We start from the raw sequence: 15,977 nt of genomic DNA, 5'->3' as shown, positions 1-15,977 counted from the left end.
AGAAAAAGAGACTTATTTGACTTACTTTTCATCGAATTTACCACAAAATGGCAGCGAGAAAAGCCTGTTTAAAATTAAAGTTAAAACATTTATTTAATGGATATATAAACAAAGAAAAATAAATAATAATGTGAAATCATAACTGTTCCTTGGTTTACCATGAAAAAAAAAAAGATGGAAATAATTTTGGATTTCCTGTTGATAAAGTGAACGTTAGCTTTATTAAACTTTCTTTGTTTTTCTTTGTTTGTTTGTTTTTCCGGGAAATAATTAAGCAACAACACAAATTCATATATACAACACGTTCATACGAAATATTTTTTTTTTGTTTTGTCGTATAATATTTTTTTTTCTTTTTTTTTTTCGTAGTCGGCTTTACAATTATTATAAGATCTATATGATACACTTCAAACCCATCCATAACCTTTCGACATCATCATAAAGCATTATTTTTGTTTTGGTTCATGTTTATATTTATATATAAATTTCTCAGAACCAACCACATCCCCCTCCCTCCCAGCGAGCGCGCACTCGTAAAACAATCATGATCATTTTGAAACATTTTGATGGAATTAAATTTTATACAATTAAACCACGAGTTATACGACGATTTAATTAAAGGTATTAATTGTTTGATCTCCGGCGGATGTTATCACAAACCTGATCTAATTAATTGTTCTCTGTTTAATTAATTTTGAGGTATTTCTCTCGCGCCATTAGGTGTTCTATTTTTCGTACAATAATCTTTTCGAAAATTTCCAACTTTTTCAATTTATTTCCCTCGTTCGGTTGAACATTTTGATTTTTTTTTTTTTTTCATTTCCGTGGTGTGATTTATTTTGGTTTACGAATGAACAAAACCATGAATTAAATTAACCCGAATTTATCAAAACCTCCCTTTGGTTGTAGGAGATAGGGTTTAACAAAAAACGGAAATGAGTGTTCATTACCGTAATAAATAATAATTTCGAGTTAATCTTCTTCTTGTTCTGGTTTTGTAAAGCATTTACCCAAAATTGTACGTGATTATAACAGCAGTTTTTAACTGTGACATCTACCAGAGTTTTTTTTTTCTTTTATATTTTTTTGTTTAATTTCGGTTAATTTTTCGACTAATAACACACGTAATTGCGCGCGTTCAATGTTTTTTAATTGAATCATGGATTTGCATATTGCTATCAAAAAGGATTGGGGATAGGGATGGGAGGAGATGGGTTGTTTCACATATTGAAGAAAATAAGAAATTGATAAAAGATATTGTAATGAATTTTTATCATTAGAATAGAACCAATTTCATTAGGAAACATTAATAAAGACAAAGATAATTTGATTATTATATCTCTAGAACCAAAGTATAAAGAGATATAGAGTCGAACTTTGTCCGTAGCAACATTTCAATTTTATATCTATTAAAGATATCTTTATATAGAGACTATAGAAAGGAATCTGGGGAAATTCGAATTACTGTACATAAACAAATGGATATGAGAGAAATTGAAAATGAAACGCGAAGTGATTGATAAAAATAACAAACTAAAGTAAACAAGTTGACTAGAGATTATGGGAGAGAGTACGATTTCGAAATATCTAAAGCTCCCCCATTGTTGTTTTCGTTCGTTTTTGGTAACAAGTATTAGTTATAATTAGTGAATTCGCCGAGCACATAAAACCATAACACTTCGTGAGGCACTAGTTATCTCGAGACGTCCGAGATGGAAACCCGACGACGCTCGATATTTATACCTTAGCGTGCACGACGAACGAGATTTTAGTTTCATAATGAAACACATTTTATTTAAATTTGAAATGTTTTCATTTCACTTCACGTGTGATGGAAATTCAGAAACGCACTCGCGTTTGCGAAAAACACTTTGCGTAAATTCTATTTTGTCTTTGCGAATCGCGATTAAGGGTTTTCGCATAACGGTACGTATAGCGAACGCGAATCGAAGAATAATTTTATAAGAATCATTCCGAAAGATTCAGATAAAAAGAAAAACCATAATACATGTGACGAAAGCCGAAGTTGATCTTGTTCAATTGACGTGAGTGATTGTTTAACACGTCAAAAAGACACTCTGTTTGTCATTTTTGAAAGCTTCGCGCGCGCGAGGTTTCATTTCCAGAGAGCTCCGCTAAAAAGGGGTTGGATGGCACTCGATGGTATCTTCCCATTGCTCGATCCTAATACAGTTCAAGGAGGTGCCGTTTCCCTATTTATTTCCTCGATTTACCTTTTCGAAGTTCCCCGTACAAAGTGGTACACGATTATTCTCTCGGATTCAAACGTCCATCTCGTTGGTGGTAAACCTCACACGCGGATAGACGTCAAACCGGGGTCGAAATGGTACTGCGGTCCACGGGCGACGATGATTGGAACTGGAAAAGCCCAAAAGAAATTATAAAGACAAAATAAAAAAAGGCTATTATGCCATTTATAGATTGGAGCCAAATAGCCCCTACACTTTTTAGAAAATTGCTCAAACGTAATAAAAGCTAGGGTTTAATTTGTAGTGTGATAAGTACCCAATGGGTTTTATCGATTCTGTGTCCCGCCTAAAAGTCCCGCAGACTAGTCACACGTATATATATATTATTAACCAGTATACGTTGAAATGCTCGTAGGCAATTGCGAATGATTTCAATTCTAAAACTAAAACACAACATCTTCGTTAAACGACTTCTTTTTTCCCTTAAGCTTTCCTTTCCTAATACACGCCGCTATCTAAAATGAGGATAAATTCAGTTGAAAATGGTTGCTCGCGACTGGGTCGTTTCGGTGCATAAGCTCCAAGCTAGTAGGATCGTATAAATAAATTAGTTTACACGTCCAGAACGGTTCCCGGGAACTCGGAATTTTTCTATTTCTACCCACGAATGTGGCCCGGAAGTTTAGAGAAGTGGAGAAACCGGAAACAGGGTAATCTCCGAAGGGTTTTGGGCATTTTTGGAAAGGGTTAGAAAGACAGTCGGGGGTCCTTCTTCACCTTATTAGAGCTCCTTTGTATGCTACTTATCAGTGGGGTCTCGACACCCTCTTCTTCTGGTTCGCGAGGTTGGAGGTTCGGTGGAATCGGGCCGGCTCTTCGGGCTTGCCACTGGAAATCAATCTGGGCGTACTCGGTTGGGGGTTCCTGACGTCTAACTGAAGAAATATTTGGGAACTGCGACAGCGAAAGCTCGGCGTACGTCACTTCTTCCGGTACCTACGCGTGGGGCCGGGAAGAAAAATATTAACGTTTTCACTTTTTTGGATTATAAGATGAAAAAAATACAGAGGTCCAAAAATATATTTTTTTTTTCTTTCCAAGGAATCCAGGGCAAAAGAGAGGTGTGGTACTCGGTTAGCACCTTGAAATGGTTCAGAAATGGCGAGAATTCTTTTTAACTTTTCTTTTTGGAAGAGTATAGATGTTTTTCCATATATGTTATTATTAAAGTTCATTTGTGGTACTTCCGAGTTCCAACTAATTCTCACAGTCAAACTAAACATTGAACCATTCCAAGTGGCCAACCAACTGCGAGTAGCTGAAAAAATGGTTTCCTGGCGAGAAAAGAGAAGGGGAAGAGGACAAATAAAGTATAAACGGCGGACTTCTTTTTCTAGAGACTAGTTTTTCGAGCAAAAAGCATCCTTCCTGCGTAATCCCCATCCCGCCTTCGAAACTCCCCCTACTTTAGAGTTTCGTAAAAGTATAAAAACGAAACAATTCATCAACGTAGCCATAGGCCAAGCTACGCGCAAAACAACCAGGGCGGAACGAAACGAATTGCCTACAGACATTATTTTTCTTCGACATCTTTTAAGAAACAAAAAGAAAATATTGCAATCTTATCCGGTATAAAAATAAACTATTTTCTAGAGCTATTCCATACATGGGGCCCATTTCCTTCAAAAGGGAGTGAAGGACCCCACTTTGGTGAAGGCTAGAATATTATTCTCTATTAAAAATAGCGATCGAAATATTTCGTCGACTTTTTAATTTTTTTAGAGAGGGTGTTTCCATGGGATTATCGAAAGGCGATGAATGGTTTTTAATCCTGATTAATGGTGCAAAGGATAAATAAAAATTGGAAAAACACTGTCTGGAGATCGAAAGATAACGTCAATCGTGTAAAACACGGATGAAACAAAACAAAATATAAAATTTGTATGCGAGATTATTTTTACGATACGCGGATCTAACAAGGAAAGTGTGATTTTTAAATGAATTGAAAATAAAAATATTTTATAAGAAGGGCAATTGTCACACTTCCTATCTTTATCCAAGACAGAGCTATAAGAAGTGTTAGACAATTTGTATCTAATCTCATCGATATATAGTTTTACATCGCGTTTATCGTCCGAGATAACCAAGTTTTGGTACAGGAATTATTAGTTCCTGTAAAGAAATGGAACAGACAACTCTTTCCGTCTCGCTGGCAAAACAATGATGTTAGAGGCGAAAGGAAACCTCTACGTCAGGATGATCAAGACCGAAGTGATGGTGGCTTCACCAAACGAATTCGGTTAATAAAACAAAGGAGCCACGTCTCCAATTTCACAACTTCTACGGCGCGAACTGAATGATAGTTTCTTAGCGGTAGGCTGGTGTACGAAAGGAATTGGTCTACCGCTCTTCTAGAGCGAACGGGAAAGTGAAAGCACTTGGAAAGAAGCCTTAAGTAAGGACGCGCGATCCTTGGTCACTGGTCTCGGAACCATGAACTCCGTCGGGAAGAAGAGAAATGTTCTTATTATCGAAACGTGCTAGACGGATATAACGGTCATCAAAAAGCACGAGCTCGGAACGGATATTAGCTAAAAGAGAAAGGGAGTAGAAATGCCTCGAATCAACCCAATGAAGGTACTAAAAAAAGTAACCTAACATATAACGCCAGCGCTAAATCGTAAAGGAAAAGTGAACAGGTTTTTTAAGGCATATAAGATCACGATAATATGGATAAGAATCCCTCGTATTCTATTCACGATTTGGACTATCGTCCCAAACTTGAGGTGCACTAACGGAATGTTGGAATCAATGCTTTAATAGTCCTATCTGCAGTTAACAAACGAGCGGTTCTAGAATCACCGTTTTAAGTGTCCGCTAGCGTTAATTAACTATAGACACGCTTGTTAGAAGCGAAGGAAAAGGAATTAAATCTATCACCGGTTGGGTGTACGAAAGAAGGAATAAACTACCGCACGCCTCGAATAAAAATTGATGTGACAATTTGCTATAGTGATTAGCAGTTCTTTGTAACAGGAAATTTCTCCTAATTTCTTCCCGAGAAATCCCATTTCGCTTGCAGTTTTCGGTCCCGAAAGTATCCGGTTACGAACAAAATAGAAAAAAAGGGAAGAAAAAAACCCGTAATTTGAGAATGAATTCCAGTTGAAGAAGAGTAAGGTGGTATAAAATAAAATGAATTAAATCAGGGAGAATCTTTAGAAAAGAGGAAATGTTTAAGAAAATAAAAAACGATTTCTTAGGCAAACATACTTCTTTCGCGTTAAAAGAAGAGTCCGAATCTGTTTGATAAAGGTATTTCAACTCAATTTCTGTTTAAAACTTAAACTGCGTCTAAGGTCGCGCTTATTTTTTATTTTATTCGAGGAGGGGAATTCATTTTTTATCTGTGTCTTTAAATAAATACCGACTAAAGGCATGTTTACATAATAAATGTATTTTTTAATTACACTTTTGTGGGATAGGAAAAAATGCCTTGTATTTATATCGATTTGGAAATCGTATATTCCTTAATGATCGAAAATTGGGGGATCGAAAAATGTCTTATTTGATCGAAATTAGTTTGATAGAAAATAATTCTGACGGGAGCGCATTTCGTCCCTATTGATCGAAAGTAATTCTGATCGAAACAAAATTATATATATCCCCCTAAAATAATAATATGATAGAAATAGTATACATTTAATCTGAAATGCAAGAGCTTCCATCGACCCGCTTGCGTAATGGATACGGTATTGGATTGCGGATCGGGAGGTTGCTGGTTCGAATCCTCGAAGGTATGTTAAAAATATCAAATATAATTCTTGTTGTTTCTAATCAAGTCATACACTTTCAGATTTGCTATATAGTGACGTAGAACGTTTATTAAATACAATGTGTTGTTTCTAATCAAGTCATACACTTTCAGGTTTGCTATATAGTGACGAAGAAAGTTTATCCGAGGGAAGTTTATATCAAATGTATTTCCTCTTGATTTTGCCTATTACCAAATGAAAGGGTACCTTTTCCAAAATATTTTCATAGGGTCAGGTTAGGTTAGGTTAGGTTAGGTTAGGTTAGGTTCGGTTAGGTTCGGTTCGGTTAGGTTCGGTTAGGTTCGGTTCGGTTCGGTTCGGTTCGGTTCGGTTAGGTTCGGTTCGGTTCGGTTCGGTTAGGTTAGGTTAGGTTAGGTTAGGTTAGGTTCGGTTCGGTTAGGTTAGGTTAGGGTAGGGTTCTGCACTTCTGCTCCTTACATGTATTCTTTAGGATTGGTTCGTTTTGTGCTTCCACTCCTTCCGTGTGTTCTTTAGTATAGGATTTTATTTTTTTAGCATCGCTATTTTGAAGAAAAACGTATTAGACGAAATGAAACACAAAATTTTGTTAAATACCGATATTGGTGCAGTACCAGAAAACGAATAAAATATTAAATAATATCCAAAATAAAATAAAATTAAATATTACATAACCTAAAGTAAACCTATTTTTGGTTTTAAAAACATGTTGAACGATAGACGAGGATCAAATGGGATTCAATCAAATGGGATTCGATCACATGGGATTCGATCACATGGGATTCGATCAAATGGGATTTCGATCACATGGGATTCGATCAAATGGGATTTCGATCATTTGGGAAAGTTTTCGATCACCCGTTTTTCGATCAAATCGACCCAAACGTTTAGAAATAGGGGTTTGTTTTTGCGACCGATGTTTCAAACCACGATAGCGATATGCAAGTAAATTCGTTTTGAAGTAATTTTAAAATATATATACCGGGTGGAAGCATTCGCCGGCGTCCAGTCAAGATGCTGCTCCAAAAGCATTGGTGTAATGCAGGAAAACGTTGTTAGGGATTTAAAGGCGCTATTACAGAAATTAAATGAGTAGTTGTAAAACCTCAAATCAGGGGATCCATTCAATTCAGTTCTGTATGCCACCGAACCAGTCACATTGGACAACCTTCGAGATCGAATCCAACAAGCTGCTGCCCTTGTTTCGCCCGATATGCTAGCTCGCACAAGAGAAAACTGGGCAATACGCTGTCGCCAATGTGTGAATTTCGACGGACGGAATTTCGAACATTTACGTTAGAAACAGTTTGTTATTTCATTATGCACAATTAAAATGTCCGTGGCATACACTGCTTAGCTGTTTTCAGTTAAAGATTGCGACTTCTCTTTTAATTTCAGTAATAGCGCCTGTAAATCCCTTACCATTTTTAGCTGCATTGCACCAATGCTTTCGGAGCAGCATCTTGACTGGACGCCGGCGAATGCTTCCACCCGGTATATATTTTCTATGGATGTGGTAATCCAATATTCCGCCAGTTTTTTTAACAAGAACCAAAAACAATTCATCTTTTCGTATTTTTTTTTTTTTTTTGAAACCAAAATCACGCCCAGAGAAGGGTTATCGTACAGGGTGGCTCAGATTAAACTATTCAATTAGTTTATAAATAACACAAGGACTATTAATATTGCACTAGGGTAAAATTTGGTTTGGATAAATTTTGGGTTAAATTCATGAATAGTGTTTTTATCCGAGCCACGCTGTACATACGCATATATCGGCTGAGAATTTATATATGCAAGCAATTGAGTTTAAATTTTTTTTCGTAGAAGGGCCAAGAAGAAGTATTTTGAATAGAGAGAATTCTGGTACGCATAACGTATTCCGAAAACGCCTTCTAGGCGACACAATAGAAAAGAAACAGCGAGTGGATTTTTAGAGGGAATATAAGTATATATATATTATATACACATACATATAGGCTTGGGGTCGGAAAGTTACAAATTTTAATGCAATATCATGAAATTTAAGGACTTTTTAAGCGTTGGAAAGTGTCCTTCCCTTAGATTTCGTGGCCCTTCAGCCTTCCAAAAGTCGGATAAGGGCGAAAAATCCATAGAAGCCCTTTCATAGCACAAAAGAAGTCTCTTTTTTTCCCCTTCGTCCTCAAAAAAAACTTGCACCCAAGTTTCGGGACTTATTTAAGAAAAAAAATCGCAGAACTCTTTAAGAAAAAAGTACCAGGCATTCCTTTTATATAAAATAAACGGTTCACCCTTTCGCCCGGTTACAGTATAAGACAGGCGGGGGAATACGAATTTTGCAAGTTTCGGAGGAAGATGAAGATGAGACCTAAGCTAAGCCCCAATAGGGGCCCCGTTTTCATTACCTTAAGTGCAGCGTCGAATCTTTTTGCCCAAAAACTCTTGACTCTAATATCACCCCAACCCTTCTAGCTTTATTTTTGATAGCTATGAAAGCAGATCATTACAAAGTTACGAGCCCCATTTGAACATTTTCTTATTTTATCATATGTATTTCTCGAGCAGATACGTGAAATATAGTGAAGCATTTGAAAATGTCGGGTTAATCTACTTCTCTTAAAGATGAGAAAGGGTATTAGTGGGATGGGCGATTTCTTAATATTTTAGTCGATGAGGAGCGCGTGAGAGCCGATACAAACTTTGGGTCTGAGATGAGAAGGGTGCTTTCAAAAGGAACCGTTACCATTTCTTAATATATACGAGTGGTGGTGCTTTTGATAGGGAAGAAACTTTCAGCAGATCTTGAAGATCACTTACCATGGGGGAGACTGGAGAGTGTGATAACGAGAGCTTTTTCATCCCTAGATCAACGTCCGTCATGGGATGTCCGCTCATGTACCTCGCAATGTCGCTGAACGCCTTCTCTTCGCTTTGAGCTGTTAAATAATCATTAACAAAAATATGACAGAAATATTAGAAGCTTAACAAGAAAATATCCCTAAAAAGAAAACTCTTTTCCTTAAACATAAAAATCTCGAGAAATAATTAACTTCCGCATTTCAATGCTTCCGTTACGGATTATGAGCTTAAAGTAATTTAAAATAAAGCTGATTTAAGGGTAGTAATTAGTGTCCTAATTTTAATAATAGAAAGAGAAATGAGAATATGATGTAATCATAATTCCGAATTTGCATATATGTATATTATAATGAGATATTTTCTTTTTATTTGGGACAATACGAAGCTATCCAAATATGAAGAGAACGAAAACAGAGTTAGTTCTGGACAGTCATACTTGGTGAGCCATTCTGAGGAGGTATAACGTCAGGACCTTTCTTAACCACGTCGTGTTCTTCGTTTTTGACTACTGGCGCTTCGGGCCTATGATGGGAAAAGAGAGACAGAGAAAAAAAACCACAAGAAACTGTATTTCCGTCTGCGATTATTTTACGCGTTTACGTCAAAAAACAAATCGAGTCAAAACAGGAGACGGGAGAGAAGAAGATGGAGAGCTATAGTCGATTCCATCCTTAGAAGAAGTATGGTTTATTATTGAGAATATAGGGAAGGTTTACAAATTCTAAGATTGGATAGGAGGATGAAAAAGAAAAGAAGATAGAATAGAATTGGGGGTGCTTACTTGTCAGGCGCTTCTGTTTCTTTTGATCCTAAGAAATAACGAGAAAAATGGAAGAAAATTCAATAACGGAACGTAAAAGTTTTCCATATACTCCAATAAACGTCAAAAGAAAATAAATTCGACGTTATCAAATCTGGACAAAAATACCAAGCCTTTTCGTGAGGTCTTTGAGTCCATCAGGTCATGATAACTTCCGACTTAATTTCCTTTAGCGTAACTTATATATAAAATACTGGTAGAAAAGGGATTCAAGTCGAGGATCGAATGTTTAGAAAACGAAACAAAAGGGTAGGATCGATTGCGTGGAGTAGGTACAAGCGGTACCTCGGCTTTCTCTTTATAAAAATAAATTAAAACTTTTGATCCGATAACAAAAAAGAAACGAATGAAAGAAGAATGGTGCTCGTGGATCAATACAAAACGCTTTCGTTCAATGCCTCAAAACTCCTACGCGCTTATCGATCCGATAGTCTAAGATTAATTTCAGAAAATGAGTAATTCTGATACGCTATTAAACGAATTCTTCCACAAAAATAAGGGAATTTCTCATATTATTTTCTAGTGCCGTAGAGTATGATTCTAACTGAAAATTTAGATTGTCTTTGGAAGTATGGTATGCAATAACGATCGTGAATAACTAGGCTTTTGTGGAATTTCCATCAAGTGGGTTTAATTTTCCTAGCTATCAAATGTAAACGCACTTAATTTCTCGTAATTTTAAGTAATATAATAATGCACAATTAACCGTTGCATATCCTTAATTTTCTTCAGAGATAATGCAATAAACTGTCTATAAATTTGATGGAAAGAATGGAAGAGAAAAAAAAAGAACCATTTGAACCGAATTCCGAATCGTTTCGAATCATAGTTGGAATGGATATAGTATGAAGTAGTTTGGCGTTTTCTTACGTTTATCTTCTTCTCCTCGGAGTCTCATTACTACGACTATAGCCACGGCAACGATCACCAAGGCTCCCACGACGCCAATCAGAACGCCAAGCACGGGGCTCACCGTAACCTGCTCCTTATCCGCTAAAAATTGGACGAGACAAGAAAGAATTGTCCTTATTGCCTTTGAAGCTAAACTTCTCCTTGGACAAAAAAGTACTACATCGGGTGGAATAGGATAGTCTTCAACCCGGGAAGATGGTGTCCCGAGTTCCCATGAAAATCTAAAAGATCGCTTCCACCCACGGAAGAAAGTAGGATATGTCACGTCCACGCTTTCCCATCGGTTTTAAAAGGTTAGATTTTCTTTATGAAATTGGCCCTGTTTGGTTTCCAAGGTCTAATAAGTATCATCGCCCCATTATTAGAAAGAATAGGGCTTTAGGAAAGGGAAGCTCTTTAACGACGTTTGAAATTCAATTTATTTTACCATTAAGTGTGTAACGATGGGAAAATTTAGGCGCATCGTGGATTCACCCTCTTTAGACATAGCGAATGGATTAGATATTCGACCCCATTTATGTGAATAGGCAATACTAAAAACTAAGCAACTCTGTGTAGTACATCAGTAATATCGCTTTACTAAGAATAAGTAAGACTGGTTGTTGTTGTAAAAAGATTTAATTTAAATTCTCTCTCATTGAGAAAAAAACTCTTATCTTTAAATTGGTGTTAATTTGATCCTCCTGTTCACTGAAGCGACAAAAAAGAAATAGTAATCGCGGAGAGATGTAAGATCTAATGGGCTTCATTAAAAGCTAAGCTTCGGGTCATTTGGAGCTCCAAATGTCTGCTACTTAGCCAAGATCCATTTTTAAGAAAAGGTCTCGGGTGTAAGAATATCTAAAAGGCTTCGTCAGCTCTTAAGATGCGGGTTCCAAAGACTAAGCGAGTCTGTTGGTGATTCGGCCACTTATTTCGAGTAAGGCTCGGGGAATTGTCTCAACGCAAATGGGTCCGGTGCTTTATGAACTGTAGCGCAATTTATTCGGAGTACATATGCTCGGAAAAAACCTAAGAATTGAAGTAAAATATTTCCAGACTAGGCCGATTTTGAGTAACAATTTACACCTACGCTTTCATCTCATTTAAGAAACACGTGGTTTGAATATCTTACTTCAATTTATGAACTATGCCTTTGGTTATTTGTATTTTATGAACAAATTATTAAATTATTATGAAAGCGGAACGTTAATCGGTTTATTTTCAAGCCAAGAAAAGCAAAACTAATCGCTTAAGAAGATTAATTTTTCTTAGCTAAGAAATAAAGCTACGCTACGAAAGAGTCGTGTCGGACAAAAGGGACCTTTGGTGTAAAAAATAGCAAAATGTTCAGACTTTATATCGGCTTAGACCATAGAAAACCCTATTGTTCTACCGCGAAGCCATCGTTGCCAACTTAGAACAAAAAACCTTACGGCTTAAAAAAGATGGGGATTGGTGAGCCGAAGCTTAATGGGCGATATGGGTTAGAGCGCGGGTGACCTCGATGACCTACAAGTAGTTTAGTCTTCCCATCAAGGCGGTCAAAGGGCTCTTTACCTGGCCAAGCATTAGAGACCCGTCTTCCATCACCAAATACCATCCCCACCTCCCAAAACTCTTTTCTCTTTTACTATGATAGCTCGCCTGCATGGTCGAACTCCCGGACCCCAAATCGTTACTATCCCTTTTCGGATATTGGACATCGTGGCCGGGTTTATTGATCCAAAAGGGGCTTTTCGGGGGTGAAGAGGGAACTATCTAATCCAAGGAAGGGTGAGGGATAAGAGTTAATGGATGAAATGGTTGAGGAACTCTTAAGAATCAATGGCAATCCTGCATAATTTGCATTAATGAAGTAAAGGAAACGAACTTAAAATTTGGTAACACCATCTCTAATATTAGATTTCTACACCATAAGTTAAACAAGTGGGTGTAAGTTTCAGAGCGATGATATCATTTAAAAAATAGCAAACTCAAGGTTGTGATAATTGCCACGTTTTAACCTTATAAGTAATGTATGAAACAGACCACTTAATTAACTCCATAAAGAAATTGAATTGTCTAATACCAAAAGAGGCTTGTGTCATATTGCGTGTTAAAAGAGCTCTCTTAAAATCACCAGGCGTAGTAAATAATTAGGTATGTCCGACAATATCCCAACCACATAGTGCGTAACTATGGCTATTGGGGATTGACGGCACGAAGAAAAAGTAGAAGAATGCAAAGGCTTACCGGTTCTTCTTTCCGCAACGGGTAAAGTGGTGGCAGCCATAGCTACTGTATTGCTTCTGCCCTTTTCGTTGGCCGCGTAAAGGACCAAGTTGAAAGAGGTTCTGGGAGGAAGATTGCCAACGGCGAAGAAAGGGGAGTCTGATGAGTGATTAGATTGCAATACCACCGCCAAGGCGTTGTACACTTCCAAATAGAAGGTTTGTTTGAGACCGCCGTCGTCTCCCGGCTCGCAGGAGATCTCCAGAGTTGTCGAAGTTTGATTGGTGATCACGCATTTTCTTAGCGGATCAGGCGGACCTGCCAAAGAAGAAGAGAAACAAAAAGAAGCCTTAGACTATAGTAAAGAGAAAATTATTCAAATAGCTTCTGTCACGTATTTTCGAAAGAAAACACTTTTCTGTTTCCCAGCGCGCCCCGACGATCGAAGACGGACGAATCCCGCTTGGTCTTTTGTTATTGAAGTGAAATAAAAACAAGAGTTCTAACTCCTACGTTGCTATATAGCTTATATGTATTCCTCAAAACTGGCCCAATGTTCTCATCATACCTATACTCGTGATAAACGCTACTTTCTTTCCTATCAGATTTAACGTTGGGTATTCGTACGTTCCAACATTCTCTGTTTTACCAACTAAACTTGACGCAACTATAGTCTACTGGCGGATAAAGCTAGAAAAAGGGCAGACCTGCGAAACGAAACGTAACAAGATGGTAACAAAATCAAAACATAGTTTCTCCAAGAAGGAAAGAAACAAACAAAGGGCAGGAGCGTTTTTGGGTGACACAGATTCGTGACAATAACATTTCATCGTTAAAAGGCTTTAAATATTTGGGTGGGAGATCACACAATTAATTAATAACCTGAGGCAAAAGGGTTGACCAAATCAGTACCACCAAAATCGATTTGTGTATAAAATGCGACCGAAATCCCATGAGTAATTTCCCTTTTTTTTCGACAATGTTTTTGGAGTATATGTTTACGAAATATGCTGTCAGTGCAGTATTGAAGGAAGTAGTGTAGTAACTTCCACGGAAATATTTGTAGACGAAACCAAAAAGTAAGGGATGAAAATAAAAAGGACGTACTGGCTGCTGTATAAAAAAAAATGGAACGACAGAGACCGATAACCAACGAGCCGAGATTTTGAGGTAAAAAAAAAGGGTTCCTATCTTTTCGTGACTGGACTAGCGCTTGGGAACGAACGAATTTCTTTTTGCCTCTTTTTTCTTTTCTCCATCTTCTCTACCCATCTCACTCCCCGTGCAGCATCTTCCACAGAGAACTATAACCAGCCTTGGAAGGGGTTAAAACTCGGTTTTTTTTGGTGTTAAACTGTACTCGTTCGAAGATTGGTTTCGACTATAGCCAAGGCCTTAACCAATATTCCTTCAAATCAGTCCCGGGGGAATTAGAAGCGAGTGATTTTCGGTTTTATTCTTTGGAGATTTTTCGCGCGACGTTTTGCCTCGTCTCATAAATCTCATTTACTTTAAAACATTTTTTATTTCTCTACGCGGAGCTCTACGACGACCTTTTTTGATGGAATGCATTGAACTTGGCATACGGAAGCGAAATTGAAGGCCTTTTAAAAATATACAAAAAAGTTTCTATGTGGATGCGAATTTTGACAGAAATTCATTCAGACGTTTTTAACACATCGTGACTTGTTAAACAGTATACTTCTCTATTACAGTTTTATTGGGAATGGGTCAAAAACTCGTAGAGGTTACATAACAACACCGGCGACGTCTTTGCTCCTCAATAACATTATGCGAGCTATTATACGAGACAAGTTCCCATCTCTACACAAACATTGACCTAAGCCTTCCAATATATCAATAACTATACTTGGAGATAAACACTTTCCGATAAAAGTTTTCTTTAGGAAAAACTCATGCAAAATATTTGGAAAGCATACTCGTAGCTCATGAATAAATTACCAGACAAAATCTATAATTTAAACTTGTTTCTCTATTCCAAAACCCTATAATTTATTCAAGAAATTAATACTCGGGTAAAAGATGGGATACGGAAATTCTTAAATTGACTTAAGAATCGAGTTTTGAACAAGAATTCTAAACTTCTTAGCAAATTTTAAAAGGAAAATATTCTTGAGTCTATAAAGGGATTTTGTAAACAAACCAGACTTCAGAACTTGTTAAATTAAATAGTAGTTAATGTCATATACAAGTATTTAAACTTTCCTAAAATTTAAACCTTAATGAAGTTCGAAGGTTTTTAAACTAAAATTTAATAATTTATTAAAATATAGAGGCTTTTTTATTTTAAGTTAAAAATAGATTCCAATTAGTTTAGACAGAAGTGAGATGAGACTAGAAGTGAAGGGCTCTAGCATCGATAGTAGATCCTGGCACTAGTGAACAAATTTGAGGATTTTATGCCGCTTCCCACGCGCTAAAACTAGAGAGAAAAAAATTGGTCGAGTTCCAAAAACATTTCCTATCCCCTTCCCCTCAACCTAAAGCGGCCGAACACGGACGCGGCTCCTTGAATCTAGTTCGGCCGTCTAGCACCGCGAGCGTCTCACGTTTTGGAGGGAAAATTCAGAAACCGCTACTAGAGGGCCAACCGTTCTTGTGTTATCAAGAATATTCACTTTCGCCGAGTGAAGAATTTGGTTAGCTCAGTACTTCTGGTCTCATCTCACTTCTGGTTTAGAGGATAGATTAGGAAATCCTTTATTATACAGAAGATAGGATATCAGAAAGCGGAAGCCGTGGATCCAAGCAAATTCGATAAAAGCGCCCCTAATTTAAAATCGTTTTAGCTAGCAAGCGCCGTAATAAATTTTATATTAATATTATCTTTAGATAAAATAGAAAGAAATTTCTCGCAGAAAGTTTCCCCATTTTTCCCTAACTCAAAATTATTAATACCAGAAAGGTTTTCTATAAAAATACGCCCTTAAATAATGCGGGCGACTGGTTACGGACCTTGTATATCATTTAGTTAAAAAGCATTTCAGTTTTTTTTTTAGGAAATTACTTGAGGGCGGAGTGGAAAACTCATCAATATTCGCGACCTCGTAGAGTTCAAGCCTCGGATGAATCTCCGAGCGTTTCGTAATGGATTTGGTGTCTTTTAAATCTGGATGGAAACTGTGAACTTACTAGAGCGAAATTACTCATATAAAAAATTGATAAAAAATTGTTACCATGAAACAG

General features: G+C 37.1%; 1 protein-coding gene across 2 annotated transcripts in view; it reads right to left on the bottom strand.

Moving 5' to 3' along the window:
- Window positions 1–202: 202 nt before the first annotated feature.
- LOC149661411 (protein turtle homolog B-like) overlaps window positions 203–15,977 on the bottom strand; it is a 58,122-nt gene continuing 42,347 nt past the window's right edge. The window contains exons 8-14 of one of the 2 annotated variants that reach the window (XM_089842919.1): window positions 12,792–13,088; window positions 10,536–10,658; window positions 9,627–9,654; window positions 9,318–9,367; window positions 8,804–8,922; window positions 2,988–3,206; window positions 203–2,379 (exon numbers count right to left, since the gene is read on the bottom strand). In XM_089842919.1, coding sequence (XP_089699045.1) covers window positions 2,329–2,379; window positions 2,988–3,206; window positions 8,804–8,922; window positions 9,318–9,367; window positions 9,627–9,654; window positions 10,536–10,658; window positions 12,792–13,088 — 887 coding nt within the window. In that variant the 3' untranslated portion in view covers window positions 203–2,328. Of the gene's footprint in view, window positions 2,380–2,987; window positions 3,207–8,803; window positions 8,923–9,281; window positions 9,368–9,626; window positions 9,655–10,535; window positions 10,659–12,791; window positions 13,089–15,977 lie in introns of both variants that reach the window. The other variant, XM_089842918.1, reaches the window with a different exon arrangement.

This window comes from Phalangium opilio, unplaced genomic scaffold (assembly GCF_054372755.1).
Source record: "Phalangium opilio isolate 3A_F unplaced genomic scaffold, DU_Popi_V2 ptg000070l_1, whole genome shotgun sequence".
NCBI classification, from domain to species: domain Eukaryota; kingdom Metazoa; phylum Arthropoda; class Arachnida; order Opiliones; family Phalangiidae; genus Phalangium; species Phalangium opilio.
This window is presented reverse-complemented; position numbering and strand designations above follow the sequence as displayed.